At 43.3% G+C, this 13767-nt stretch overlaps 1 protein-coding gene across 1 annotated transcript in view; it reads left to right on the top strand.

The window, feature by feature from the left end:
- LOC146182440 (sodium-coupled monocarboxylate transporter 2-like) overlaps positions 1-9602 on the top strand; it is a 39819-nt gene extending 30217 nt beyond the window's left edge. The window contains exons 10-16 of the mRNA XM_084575951.1: positions 2861-2970; positions 3098-3165; positions 4739-4825; positions 5661-5821; positions 7193-7293; positions 8915-9009; positions 9380-9602. Of these exons, the coding sequence (XP_084432077.1) occupies positions 2861-2970; positions 3098-3165; positions 4739-4825; positions 5661-5821; positions 7193-7293; positions 8915-9009; positions 9380-9532 (775 nt within the window). The 3' untranslated portion in view covers positions 9533-9602. The remainder of the gene's footprint in view (positions 1-2860; positions 2971-3097; positions 3166-4738; positions 4826-5660; positions 5822-7192; positions 7294-8914; positions 9010-9379) is intronic.
- The last annotated feature ends 4165 nt before the right edge of the window (positions 9603-13767 follow it).

Below are 13767 nucleotides of genomic sequence, written 5' to 3'. Positions count from 1 at the left end.
GCTTCACCGAGTTAGACCGAGTTTTGTGTGGCTCAGACTTTGTTTTTGAATTCTACCCGCCTAGACCTTCTGAACGATGTTTGACTTGATGTTGTAGCGAGAAAGTAAATGCTTATTCACGATCAAACAGTGTTTAATTTACGACACTAACTAATACCTAGAGATGTTTCAGTGCTGTTCTATTCTAGGGCAGCTATCCAGCATATATAACCTTTTGCTGCAGCACGCAATTCGAATTTTTCTACACTTTTACTGATCACGCGTAATCACGACGTGTCACTAGTAACGCTCAATTATGCTCAATATATACCGTCCAAAGCTATAGAAGTTACGTTGAAATTTGCACTCGACATGAAGTATACAACGATGCACCAATGGTATTGCTGTGGTTTTGCTAGAACGTGTGGCATTGAGGCTGAGGTGCTGGTCTTACAGACGCAGTCCTCTGATGCTCTTCATCTACATTGAGTAAATTTCTCGGCCCAAAATAAGCGCGCAGCCGGCTTCTGTTTGCCATAGAACATATTTGTTTCGTAAATTAAGGTGCTCCACACAACCTGCACCTCTGACTCCCTACGCCTTGAATAGATTATAGAAGCAAACTCTACAATAAACTATGGCTAAGATTATTTTTTACAAGATGAATTAATAAGATCCTTCTCGGTTTAATAACTGCCCTCCCTTCGGGTGTGCTGCACTCATAAATTTAGAAATATGATTCATCGTCTTTCTTTTGAAAATTAATAACGATTGGCTTCCGGGATGTTGGTCTTATTCTTGGCGCCACTGAATTTCGAAATTCGCAACATCTCTCAAAAATGCCTCCGCTTGCTTCCGCTCAGTCTTTCGGTGACTCATTGCCCCAAGCGCTGCATCGGGCCACCTGGAATTACTGCCCCGGCATGCTGCACAGTGTGTTCCTTGGAGCAGGCATAAAACGTTAAAATTTTATGCCGACTCTTCCAACAACGTGTGTCACAATGCGACGTAAACACTTTTTCCTTATATGGAAATGGTCCTTCCGACTAGCTGTAGCGATTGTGTCGTGCTGACGAGCAGTGTTTGGCAGCAAATGATTCCTTTGTCGCAGAAAGGACTGCATAGAAAGAGCCAAAAGCGTATCAAGAACAAGTTGAAAACAGATTAGACGATGAATTGAAAAATTCCAGGCGTACATTTTCGACTTTGCAGATATAAATGTTTACTCGTATTGCCGCTAACCATGCAAATATTTATTTGCTCTTTTTCGACAACCGCCTACATGCAGCCTTATCACTGTGAATATAGCACGCGGATCGATTCTGTATTCTTTGTTTGTTCATGCTCGTTGTCGTGAGACGACGCTTTATCATTTGCTTTGTCGCTCAAGATGCATCGAGATGTATCTCGAAGATTCCAACCACTCCCATGTGTTTCTACAATGTTCCAGGTTATGCTAGTCACAGATTGCGGTTTTATCTCGATCTTTCTTCGCCGCCTTTAAATCGAGCGTTGATGTGTGAAATTGGCATTCGTAGATCGACGACCGCTGAGCAAGATTGTTGCTATCGCCGCCGCCGATTGTTTAGTTATTTTGCGGGCGCAAGTAATCTCAATTAAGAGTTGATTCCTGCGAAGATCAAGCCTTCTCGTTTGTTGCTAACGGCAATGTCACCACCACGTGACAGTATTCTGTATTGCTGTTGGTATATGACGTGCGTGCCAAATTAGAGGCTGAAAATCTGCTACTATGCCGAGGTAGCATGAGAATTCCTGCTCTCCAAAACTGCAAAAAAACACCTTTGTCCCGTGCCACGTCGCTTATTTCCACCAGACATACACCGCTTGCTCGACACACATTTGACGTTCCAGGCTAGAGAGAACAGTGAGAGATAAAGAGAGGCACACCTGTGTTAGCCATTCCAGGTAAATAATGCTCTTTTTTAAAACTTACCACGCTGAAAGATCAAAAAATAAACTATAAAACAAACACCTCAGACAACACAACTAACGACCGCTTTTGCGCAGCTTAAACCAGCTGCTGCAGGCCACATTTTAGCGCAAAATTCATGCTGGGACCAGAAAATGATGGGGCTGCCTTTGGAGCCTGCCGGCGTCCATGAGAAATTGCTTTGTTGGGAGGCGATTCACAATAGATTTTTGTAAGCAGTCCATAGTAGAAGTGACGACGCTGTGGGCGTTGACACAAGTCCTTGACTTCTCACTTTAGGGTTAGCTTTGCTTGTTGTACTTGGTAAACCCTTTCCGCGTCGTCTGCGTACAGCGTCACTAAAGGCTTTTCATGAACCTTTTTGAATATAGGTAGGTGATTTGCGATGATGTTTAGTAAGCAGAATCCAGCTACAATTGGAATGTCGCCAGGGCAAAGCACGAATATGTCACAACCAAAGGGCAAGCGGCAATAATGCTCAGTAAAAGAAAATGAAATTGCAACAGAGAGTAAAAAATGGGAACATTAATTATCGAGAGAGAGCTAAGCTAAAAAAACAACAACTGGTGCACACTTAGCCATTCACGCAACACTTACGTTAAGTAGCGGGATCGTGATTACTTGTCGCTTTGGGTATCTCCCTTTTTATGATAATATTGCCGGCTGAATTCAGTGCAATCTATTTAGGGCAAAACCTCGAAGCTGATGCATATGATGGATGTTAATATTTGTAAATGCTGAGTGCTAATGATTTAGGGCAATAATTGTTTGCTATTTTTGTGTGGAAGCTAATAAGTAATTACTCAGCTGTTGCCAAATATTTTATACATATTTCTTGTTTCAAAGGTCACGCTCGATTGTAGTGCTTAGGCACTGCATTGCTCGTGAGTCCAGCATTCTTCTGTAATTTTTTTCTTTCATTTATTTCAGCACAGTGTCTTCGATAGTGAACGCGCACGCTGCGGTTTTGTTCATAGACATAGTCTCACCTCATTTCCGCATTTCCGAGAAGAGGACTGTTCTTGTAATGGCCAGTCTCGGTAAGTTCCGAACCCCTGTCTGTTGCTTTAGTCTCATCGTTCAACGTGTATTCATTGTTTCAAATTCAAGATGAATGGGATCAATGAATATTCCTAACAAAAATAAATGCCGTTATCTTGTCTACAGCGATTGCTAGCGGAACAACGATGACTCTTGTCGCCCTGCTGGTTCCCTACATCAGTTCAACTGCGAGGGTGAGACCCGAGACAAATCGTCACCTGTGGGCAGGTGTTTTGTGCAAACGAAGCAAGACTTGCGGTAACACTTAACTCAAACTGAATATAAATTTAGTCGTGCGAATTCTAAAGAAAGTCAACAGGGAGCCCATAGAGGTTCAGAAACAATCGAGTGTACTCATCAAAATATCTATCCTAGTGCAGATTTAGTTTATTATTAGGATGACATTAAATGCATGCGCCCAGATAGTCATAAAGGTGGCTGCTTTTTCAGAAGTACGAGATCAGTTTTGCTAGTGTTCTTTTGCTGCCCCATGGATGCTGCTGTGTATTTTTCCTTGAAGACAAGAAAAAGTAGAAATAGCGAAACGGAAAGTGCATGAGTTCAGAAAGAACCCTTCAAAGCTTCCGTCCTCGCCGCCGGTACTCGTTATACTCGGCACATGAGATCCTCCGGCAGTGACAGCGGTGTATATCCAAAGGAGGCCAGACAGCCACTCCTTTTCCAGAGAACGTCGTGCCTTTACCACAAGCTTTGAATTTGTAGTGTGTGTTTCCCCTAGTGACTTCTTTTGGCTGTCTACTCCCTTTTCTTTTTCTCTTTCACATCCCGTCTTCCTTTTTCTCCCAGTGCTTCTTTCTCCGGTTAACTTCTCTGTCTCTCTTCCTTTCTTACCTCCTCCTCCTCCGCTTTGAACATTTTCTGCTAAAGAGTTTTTTACAGTAATTGTTTACATATTTTGTATGACTTCAACATAACATCAATATATCCGCAGATCATCCCTCAGCATGCTTCTAGTTTTTTTGTTATTAATTTCCGAGAACGCGCCTCATAAGCTCTCAGTCCCAGCCTTGATTACTCGTTACAAGCGCACCACGAAGTTCAGAAGCAGACGCTTGGCATGCATCTTCAGCTTAAACCATTTCTATGGGATATTTGCACACGTTTCTTGCAATAGTCCTTTGTTGCTTCACAATAAGTTTCAAACCGCCAACCGACTTGTTTTGTTTTTATGGCAGTTTTAATCGCTCGCTGCTAACGCAGGGCAAAACTTTGAAGCCAAATTTACTCCATAAATTAAAAGCTTCAGCGATTCTCTTCAAATTGAGCAGAAAATATACTGCCTATAGCTACCTACTAATTAAAAGATGTATCAGAATCCTGTGCCTTGTAGCACTGAACAATATCAAAGCTAGGCAATACATAAGCCCAAATAGGGTCTACTGAAGGCACTTAAGAAGATGCCTCTGTGGTACTGAGTTCGGAGAACTGCACCGAAAATATCTCGCCAGCAGTAGATTTGCCTTTTCATTAACTTTTTGATTATCTTTCATTTAAAACTGTGACCCTATTTGCCTACAACTGATAAAAATCATCATTTAAAATGGTTGAAAATCATTCCCCTACCTCCAGTGGCAGTGAGAATCTCCCTCATGTGGGCCCCGAAGGGTCAAGAAGCCGCAGGCGCAAAGCAGTGCAAAACTGCGGCAAATCTTACTTACGCATGTTTTGCGCATAGAGAGCCAGAGCTTGTGCCCTTCTCGTAAGTATTTTCTTTTATCAATAATCCTGCGTCATGCTTTCCTACAGTTCTTCATGGCCCTCTACGCCGCAGCTTCGGGTCCGTTCTCAGGGATCATGATTCTCGCCTTCCTGTTTCCCTGGGCAAACGCTAAGGCGAGTTTTCAACGAGCTGGTCTTAAATTCCCTAGAACATGTTTCTTCTGTTCTGCGGTTCGCCATCTGTAAAAGGGCGCAAAATAAACGTGGAATGTTTTATTGAATATAGAGGTGATCAGGTTATCCCTAAAAAATTGCGGTAAGAAAATTATTGACTTTCTGATCGTCCTTGAGGTCATGAAGTCAATTGATATTTTGTGCCCTGCGCCTCAAATAGGGAAATCCTTTAAACAGGGGCCAATAAACTTTCGCGCTAGACATCATTCAGGGAAGCAAACTGCGCATGGGAAAAGAACGAAATATGATTTCTGTGCAGATAGCTCCATGGTTAAGTGGCTGGCACTGAGGATGCTCGAGGAGACTGTAACGAACGCCTATCAAATACTGGAGACATGTACTCAAAGATGGTATGATTGCGTAAAATCATCATCGCTCTTTCTCCATTAATTGCAAGTCAAAACATACACTGCCGACCTCCACCGTTGACCCCCACCTTAACCTGTCCACCGCCAACTCCGACCGCTTTAATACAATGAAGTGACCAAATATCAACAGCAACTTCAACCATATTATGCTCTTGCTACGTTACCTTCGCTGGGAATCAAGTGCATTAATGCCGGGACATTGTTCCTACATTATTCCGTGTCTATCTGTTCTGTCCGTCTCCAACTGTGTATCCACATTCTTTAGCTCTGTGGAACTTTTGCTTTAGTCCAAATATATCAACAGCCCAAGAATTTGGTTTTAGTTGACTGCAGGACATTCCACTTTGAGGCCTTGTCTTGGAATCGTAATAAAAGTCTGTTCTAACGTGTTCATCAACGTGTTCCAGGGCACAACCATGGCTTCCCTCGGAGTGTTCATCGTCCAAATATGGCTGACAGCTGGAAGATTCTTCTTCCGGATTGAGCCGCCCGAGATGAAGTTCGGTGTGGACAGGTGTCCGGCAAACGCCACTTCTCCCCACACGCTGCCATCAGTAAACCTGGATGCGTGAGTAGTATCTCGTTTCTTGCAGCATTCTTAGCAATAATAGAGAGATTTAGCTTACCGTGATCCGCGATCTGCTACCGTGATCCGCCACCGCGCCTTCCACTGCGCATGCCCAGATCCCCTTGACGCCGATAGATGGCGCCACATACTTGATGTCGGCACATAGACCTGCCGCGTCGGGACCAATCAGCTTGTGCGCCCCACCCACGCACGGTAGAGTGTCACGATGACAGATCGCGGATCACGGTAAGATAAATCTCTCTAATAGCGACAACTCCGCTACAGTCGTACGCTTTACTCGCATGTTTTGTGTAGAGAAAACAACCCAGGTGGTCGACGTCAACTTCGGCTTCTCGTTGTGAGTGAGCATTTCTTCTGCCAATCTTTCCCTTTCCCCATTATTCTTTCTTCAACTACTTTACTTGTTCCCTTCCTTCTTTCCTTCTTCTTTACTTCCTAAATTTTCCTCAGATTTTCCCCGTTATCTACCTGCTCTGTCGGGAAAGCGCCAAAACTAGAATATCTTCTCTCCCCATTTTTCCATGATAAAAACTATCTGGAGGGTCATCGAGTCATGACAGTGCCATCGACAGTATATTGAAAGCAAGGCGTGGTTTATCTGGAAGGTAGGCCACTAGGTACCTATAAATCCAGAAGGACGCTGATGTCATAGTGTGGAAACGGCAGACTGTGCAATGATGGTTGTTGGACGACGACGACCATATTCACTAAACCTGGAAACCTGTGTACGACCGCGCTGTAATATAGCTTCTTCTGACTAATAACTGCCTCGACTGAAGTCGGTCATTCGGTAGCTGTGTCAAGGTCTCGGCACTTGTCCTCCCACCCTGTGGAGAGCAGGGAAGGAGATAGTAGTGTGCTTCGTGAGGAAAATAAATGGGGCCGGGGAGTTACAAGTCTAAATAAAAAATCCAGCTAAGACAGTCAAAGCTCTTGTTACACGTGGATTATTTGAAATAAATGGCATTGCAAGTCTCTCGCGTAAACTCAATTTCTATGCGTTTTTCTAGATATTTCTCAGGGGAGAAAGTACGTATATCTCCACCTCATCTCCCCTACTTGACTCACTATCGGTTGACGTCAACTAGTTATAACCAGATGGTTCCCAGCTGACCCATTCTCACCGCTTATCAAGCGACCATGATAATATTCTGTAGTCTCTAATCACAATAGTATCATCACAATCTATTCAATCTTAAGGACTATGATGAGCTCTCTACAGGTGACCGACTTCTAAGTTACAGCGGACTTTTCTTGGTCACAGCGGACAAACAACTGCTTATGCGCGTGTTTTTGCCACACACGCAAGTATTGAAGCTTGACTTATTGACTGTCGTTCTCTTCAAGCAGGTTGGAAGTCTTCCCTTTGTACCGGATCTCCTCTTTCTGGTGCAGCGCCCTCTCCACAATTTTAACTGTACTCATCGGCCTGGGCCTCAGTCACGCATGTGGTATGTGATCATTGTGCGAAAGCAAGCATTCGTTGCTCATTTTCACGCTTAATCATTTTCATTCCACTATTCATTCACCATGCGATCGGTACCCAAGACGAGTCCTGAGACCATCCCTCGCTATTCTTGCTGCGTCTTGAATGCAGTCGCACTACTCTTTTGGAAACACCGAACACGCAAACCACACTCAGCAGAAAGTCATCTGATGCTCAACTTTTCATAAATTCTCTTTTATGTGCAGTGTAAAAATTAGTCATCGCACAACTGCATTTTACTGCACTAGAGGCATTACACTCGAATAAATTATCACATTATTATTACAATTATTACACTCGAGGAAATTAAATAGATTTCCTTCCTCCTGCCCCCCCCCCCCCCCCCCCATCTCCTTTCTTCTCCTTTCTTTCCTCGCTGTTGATTGCTCTCGCTTGTGCTGCTTTTTTTACACCGTTGTATACAATAGTTTCTCAAGCACTTTTCAATATATACAAAGCCGTTCTGTATGCCTAAATTCCAGGCAATTCCTTACTAGAGTAACGCCTTCGAACAAATAGAAAACTGGTCCCTAAGACTCGTGCGAAGCACAGGAAAAAGGAAATTAACTATCAAGCACCTACCACCCAAAAATGTTTTTCGTGATCGAATATTTAGGGGAATCCCGCATGGTGGAAAATATCCGTAACAGTGGAGTAATTACTAATTGCTATCAACCAAAGCGCAGGGGCAGCCAAGGGCGGGATTCGGGGCAGTCGCTCTACCAGCTGAGCTAACCGGGACGGCAAGCCCATTAGGTGGTAGGGTGATAACAAACTGATCAGTATGTCGAAGAGAGAACAGTGCTGGTCGAATATTAAGCAAAATCCCTCAAGGTGGAGCAGATTTGTAGTAAGGAAGTAAATAGTCAAGGACCTCGGCCCAAAGGCAGGCTTACGGCTATAAAGGAAAGCTATCTGAACCGGAAGTAGGAAGAATTTTCTCTAACTACGAAGTTTTTGAGAAAGCTGTTTAGCATTACTTTGTAGCCGCATAGCTTCGCTTGGGTGGATGTCAATATGTAATTACTCCTTTAGTACAAAATATTTTGCTGTTACCGTGATTTATAACATATTTTAAAGATACAGTCAAAGGGCACTTTATGAAAAATGACTTCCATATTTCTTAGCTTTCGTGATCTGCCATTCTGGTACCGTCTTAGTATGTTTTACGCGTACTGTACGTTTTTTGAGGATATCATTGCTCTTGCAATACCAGTCTTGTATGTTTTCATTTCTATTTATTTTTATACAGAAGGAATTTTGTTTTACGTAATGTTTTGTTTCTCTGCTGTGACCACTTTTGAAGCAACTGCTAGCCTTTTTATTTCTCTTTGTAACGCGGCGCAGTTTAGATGCTCTGTACCCGAAACTGAAGAAAGTAGCTTGGCATCTTCAGGCTCTACGTGTAATCTGCTCCAGCCGCTTTCTTGTTTCGCTAAAAAAACCTTACCTAGCTCATCGGCTGTTACCGCCCGTTTCACTCAAAAATGCCTTTTGATAACTTATGACTCGCGTTCGCCGCTACAAATATCTGCACCATAGCGTACTGGAAAGAGACAAATGTCGGTTTATTTCCCGTCCAATAGGAAAGAGTGATAATCTGGACAACGCCCTCGGCCTATCGAGTCCACTGGCACTGAAGCTCTGGCGACGAATTGGCCTGCTCAGCCCTTTAACAAAGGTAAGTTTGGTGCATGTGGACTGCTGGACACAAACTCCCCACCAAGGGTGAGCACCTAACTAGCAGCCACTCTCTAAACAACATAAACTTGGTAATGAAAATAATAGGGAGCCCTTTCGATGAGAGTACAATGTGATCTTAATAAAATATTTTTTCATTATATAAGTAAAGAATCACTGCCATTACAAGCCAAATATTCTTATGCATTCAACATTCTTCTGTTGAGGTCAACCATTAACGCCACACGATGTACGCTGCTTAACGCTGCGCACAGCACACAACTATATGCTCTCCTGCCTGGAGCAAGCAACGGCTAAGAAAACTGAAACAGGTCTATCATGCTTCACTATTTCTGTTTTCGCTTCGACAGGGCAGTGAACATGTTGCAGCCCGGAGCCCCGTCCATCCAGCTACTGCCGTAGAACTTCAACCTTTGCAATCGAGCAAGAATGGTTCGTGCTTTATCTCCGGGCCAGCTAGCAGCATTGAATCTACGACGCCATTTTCTGCTCTCTCGGTGTGAAGATGAATCCTAACTGTGGCACTAATTTCGCAACTTAACATGTGAACTTTAAAATAAAATACTTTTTCAATCCCGGTTCGAAAACGATTTGTTGAAGTTATAAAAATTATTTCCATAAGGTCAAGGGGAGCGGGAAGCATGATGTAGAACGCTGACGCAGGAAAGAAGCCTGCCAAATCAATGCCAAATAAAGTTGCGATTGACGAAAGCTCCGATAGATTAGGAAACGGCGAAATCCAGAATCTTCCGATGCGTCCTAGATAGCGCTTTACTTGATGCCGAGTACGATTTGGGCATTAACACGGTGCCCACCCAATTCAAAGGGAACAGTCAATAAATCATCAGGTGTAATATAAAAACCCATGAGTTAACGCTCTTGCACTTTAACGTCTATCAGACAGTAACGGCAATTTTTTCGTGTCTGCTAGAAAAGGGTGGAAAGGAAGCAAGCAGTCATATGACTCGTGAATATAATAATATAATAATAATAAGTTTATTTCCAGGTTCAACTGGAGGGTTTCCGGGATAAAAGCTGGCTTCGCAGCTTGACAGTGTCCAGGAAACCTATACAAGCAGCAGCACGCGAGTGGTAAAGGATATCTCCAAATCTGTCATAGTCACATTGAATAAAAAAAAAAATAAATACACATGCAAACTCACTAATGAGCTTTACATTAAATGGCACAAAGATAAAAACAGTTAAAATGCGCACTAATTTAAGAGAAAAATGTCAACTGGGCAAACATTCAGCAATCTACAAACAGAAGCATAAAATCACATTTCAGCAAAATATTTGCGCAGCTCGGCTTCTGTGTATCCTATTCTATTTTGATAAGTGTTTAAAACATGGGGAATGTTGTAAGATAGCATTTGTAATATATAATCAGTGCGAAAACGTTGTACATTCCATGCATTGTGTGCATGTTAGCACGATGCGTCTCCAAATATGCTAAGGAAGAATAAAATCCGGCAACGGATGCCTTCGAAAAATACATGATTTGTAATAATCTATAATCATATAATTGATCAACACGGATAATGGTATGTGCTTGGAATGCATATTTGGAGGTAGTCACATAATCGACATTAGCTATTATTCGAACAATTTTCTTTTGCAATACGAGAACCTTATTTATGTTTGCCTTAGTCATTGTGGCCCACACTGAACTGCAGTAGTTACCTAACTTGTATTGCAGCGCGAACCACAAGAAGGGACGACGACAGACAGAGTGAAAAGAGCGCTCTTTTCACTCTGTCTGTCGCCGTCCCTTCTTGTGGTTCGCGCTGCAATACAAGTTAGATATGAACCAACTAGCCCGCCAAGCAACCGATCTGCAGTAGTTAAGACGAGAAAAAAAAATAATGCGTACTAAACTTGTAGTTTACACTTCATAGGTAGAGTTGCACGACATCGCGACAGGGCCCCACAGACAGAAGAGAGTTTTTTGCAGAGATGTTCAGCGTGAGCATTCTAGTTTAATCGAGATGAAAAATATACACCAAGAGATTTATGCTCCTCAACAATTTCTATTTGTTGGTTTTCAAACTTCAGTACACAGTTTGGTGTTGCCGGCTGGTTTCTTGCGCGACATATTACAGCCTTCGAATTTGTAGGATTTATCTTTAATTTATTCATAATTGACCTCCTAGATAATCTATCCAGTAGGTCGTTACCATTCGCTATTACATCATTGAGATTACGGCCTGAAAGAAGTAATGTGCTATTATATCGGCGTAAATTACAAAATGAATATGAGAATCTATAGTTACAATGTCATTTATATAGGTATTAAACAAAAGGGATCCAAGTACGCTCCCTTGCGGGACACCACAGCTAATAGGTACAGGGGATGAAAGTTCATTATCTACAGATACTGACTGGCTTCTGTTTTGGAGGTAATCTTCAAGCAGTCTGAGTGGTTTACCACGGATTCCGTACATTTGAAGTTTATAAGCAAGGATCGCATGATTTAAGCAGTCAAATGCCTTACTAAAAACAAGGAAAAGGCCCACCGTATAGAAGTTGTCATTAATATTGTTCAAGATAATTTCTTTCATTGCTAATAAGGCAGTTTCTGTTGATTTGCCTGTTCTGAAACCAAATTGCGACTCAGATATCACCTTATGTTTATCAAAAAACTTCGTTATTCTTGAAGAGATAACCTTTTCCAGTCCCTTAGAAAACACGGGGAGCACCGAAACCTTTACTTTACTCGGATGTCATACCAAAGCTCACAAAAAAATGGCTCAGTCATTTGTTTCTGTCGGCACCTTAACGAAGCCGCAAGGGAATTAGGAAGGAAGGTGAGAAAGAAAGTGGGAAGAAAAAAAGAGGAGTGGTAGTGCATGGCTACGGAATAATTTCCGCCACCTGAGGATCTTTAATGTGCGCTGATATTTCACAACACACGGACGCCTCTTCGCATGCCGGGTTAAAACAAATTGGTGCTCATATTTAAAAGCATAAGTCTTACTTCTTACGTCGACGTTTCTGTCGGTTTTTCCGCTGCCCAAAATTTCTCCTAGTTCGAATCAGCGTTTATCACGGTAGTGTGCCACATTAGCAATCCAAGACGGCGTTAGTTGAGTCTAGCTTTAATATGTATGTCGTAGACGTACCGACGACCTCTCGTCATTGAAGCAGTAGCGGGGTGTAACTTCGATACCCGTGACGACAAATTGTTAAATTGGTTTAGAGCAAAGAAAAGGCCCATATATCTGTCGCCACTTCTCGGTGCACACCTGAACCATGCCGCAATGGAAGGGAAGTGGTAGACAAAGGATAAAGAGCTGCCGTATTGGAGGGCGGCGGAAAACATTCGACCACCTGGGGATCTTTAACGTGGCCTGACATCGCACAGCACGTGGATGGCTTTGTTTCGCGTCCTAGGAGTGAAATTTAAACGTGCCTACCATTCAGTGAGGAACCGTTTTGGAGAGCTAATGTTCTTCTATCGAGCGCCAATCGGTGATGGGCTCAATATTATATATTAGTATAAATGTGTAATTGCACTAAATTGTGACCCCATGTATGGTGGCAGAGAAACCGGAGTGGTATCTAACAATAACTTAGTTTCGTACATGTAATATTCCAATTCTTAATCTACTCTCATTTTGATGGGTACCATCTTCTTTTGGGACTCCAATGTGATAGGGTGGCTGTTCCTGGCCCTACTGGGCTGGGAGCCGGGGCTTACGGCAGGGTTGTCCGCTCTCCTCAATTCTCTTTGTTCTTTGTATAAAGCCGTTCTCGCAACAAATCCAGCAATGCAAATCAGTTCATGGCTTCCCTTCCCCGCTGCGGTGGTGCAGTGGTGAAGATCCTCGACAACTATGTTGGAGTAGACGGGTTTGATCCCGACCGCCAGCGGCTGCTCTTTCGATGGAGGTGAAACAAAGAGGCGCCCGGATCTGTGCGATGTTTTTGTTCTTGCGACTGTAGGAAGAAGGAAACGAAACTGCACGGACCTGCTACTAACTAGCTCTGTAGCTGAGCCACCTCCGCTGCCTCGTGCGGAGAGAAGAAAATAGAAAAAAAGAAAGAAAAAGAGCGAGAGAAAAAGACGCGCGTCGCAATGGCCATCGTCCGCCACCGAAGTGGTAGCGGGTGCAATGACGGCCTACAACAGGTATTAAAGATCCCCAGATAGTCGAAATTATTCCCCAGCCCTTCATTACGGCACCTCTTTCTTTCTATCCACTTTCACTCCCTCCTTCCTCCTTTCCCTTACGGCGCGGTCCAGGTGTCCACAGAAACAAGTCTGACATATATTGCCCTTGTCAGCGCTTGTCCTGTCCGTTCTTCTCCTCCGTGCACGTCTTTTGCGCTGTTTTTCTATCATGTCACCATACCAACTCGCCCAGATGTCTCTTCTTTTACAATATATTGCCCCTTCACCTTCCTGTGGACCAACAACTATTATTATTACATGGCTTCCCTCTCCAAGGCCAGGTTGAGGTAAGAGTAGCAACACACGCGAACGATGTCTCCTTTTTTATTAGAAACATGGACTGGCGACAGGAGGTCCCACACGGCGTGCCTGTATTTCTTCAAGAAGTTCCTTTTCCGTCCCATCAATAGGAATGGATAATCTTTTGGATATTTTGCTTCTGCGCTGCATTGCAACGTTCCGGCTCCAAGGGGTAGCGTAGTAGCTGCCAGGTTACCCCTATGGTTCTTTCCACGTTATTGCATGCAGATTCCCAATTTTGTCTACATAGCTGAAGTGCATACT

Source organism: Amblyomma maculatum, chromosome 8 (genome assembly GCF_055883805.1).
Source record: "Amblyomma maculatum isolate TAMU_Amacu chromosome 8, ASM5588380v1, whole genome shotgun sequence".
Lineage (NCBI taxonomy): Eukaryota > Metazoa > Arthropoda > Arachnida > Ixodida > Ixodidae > Amblyomma > Amblyomma maculatum.
This window is presented reverse-complemented; position numbering and strand designations above follow the sequence as displayed.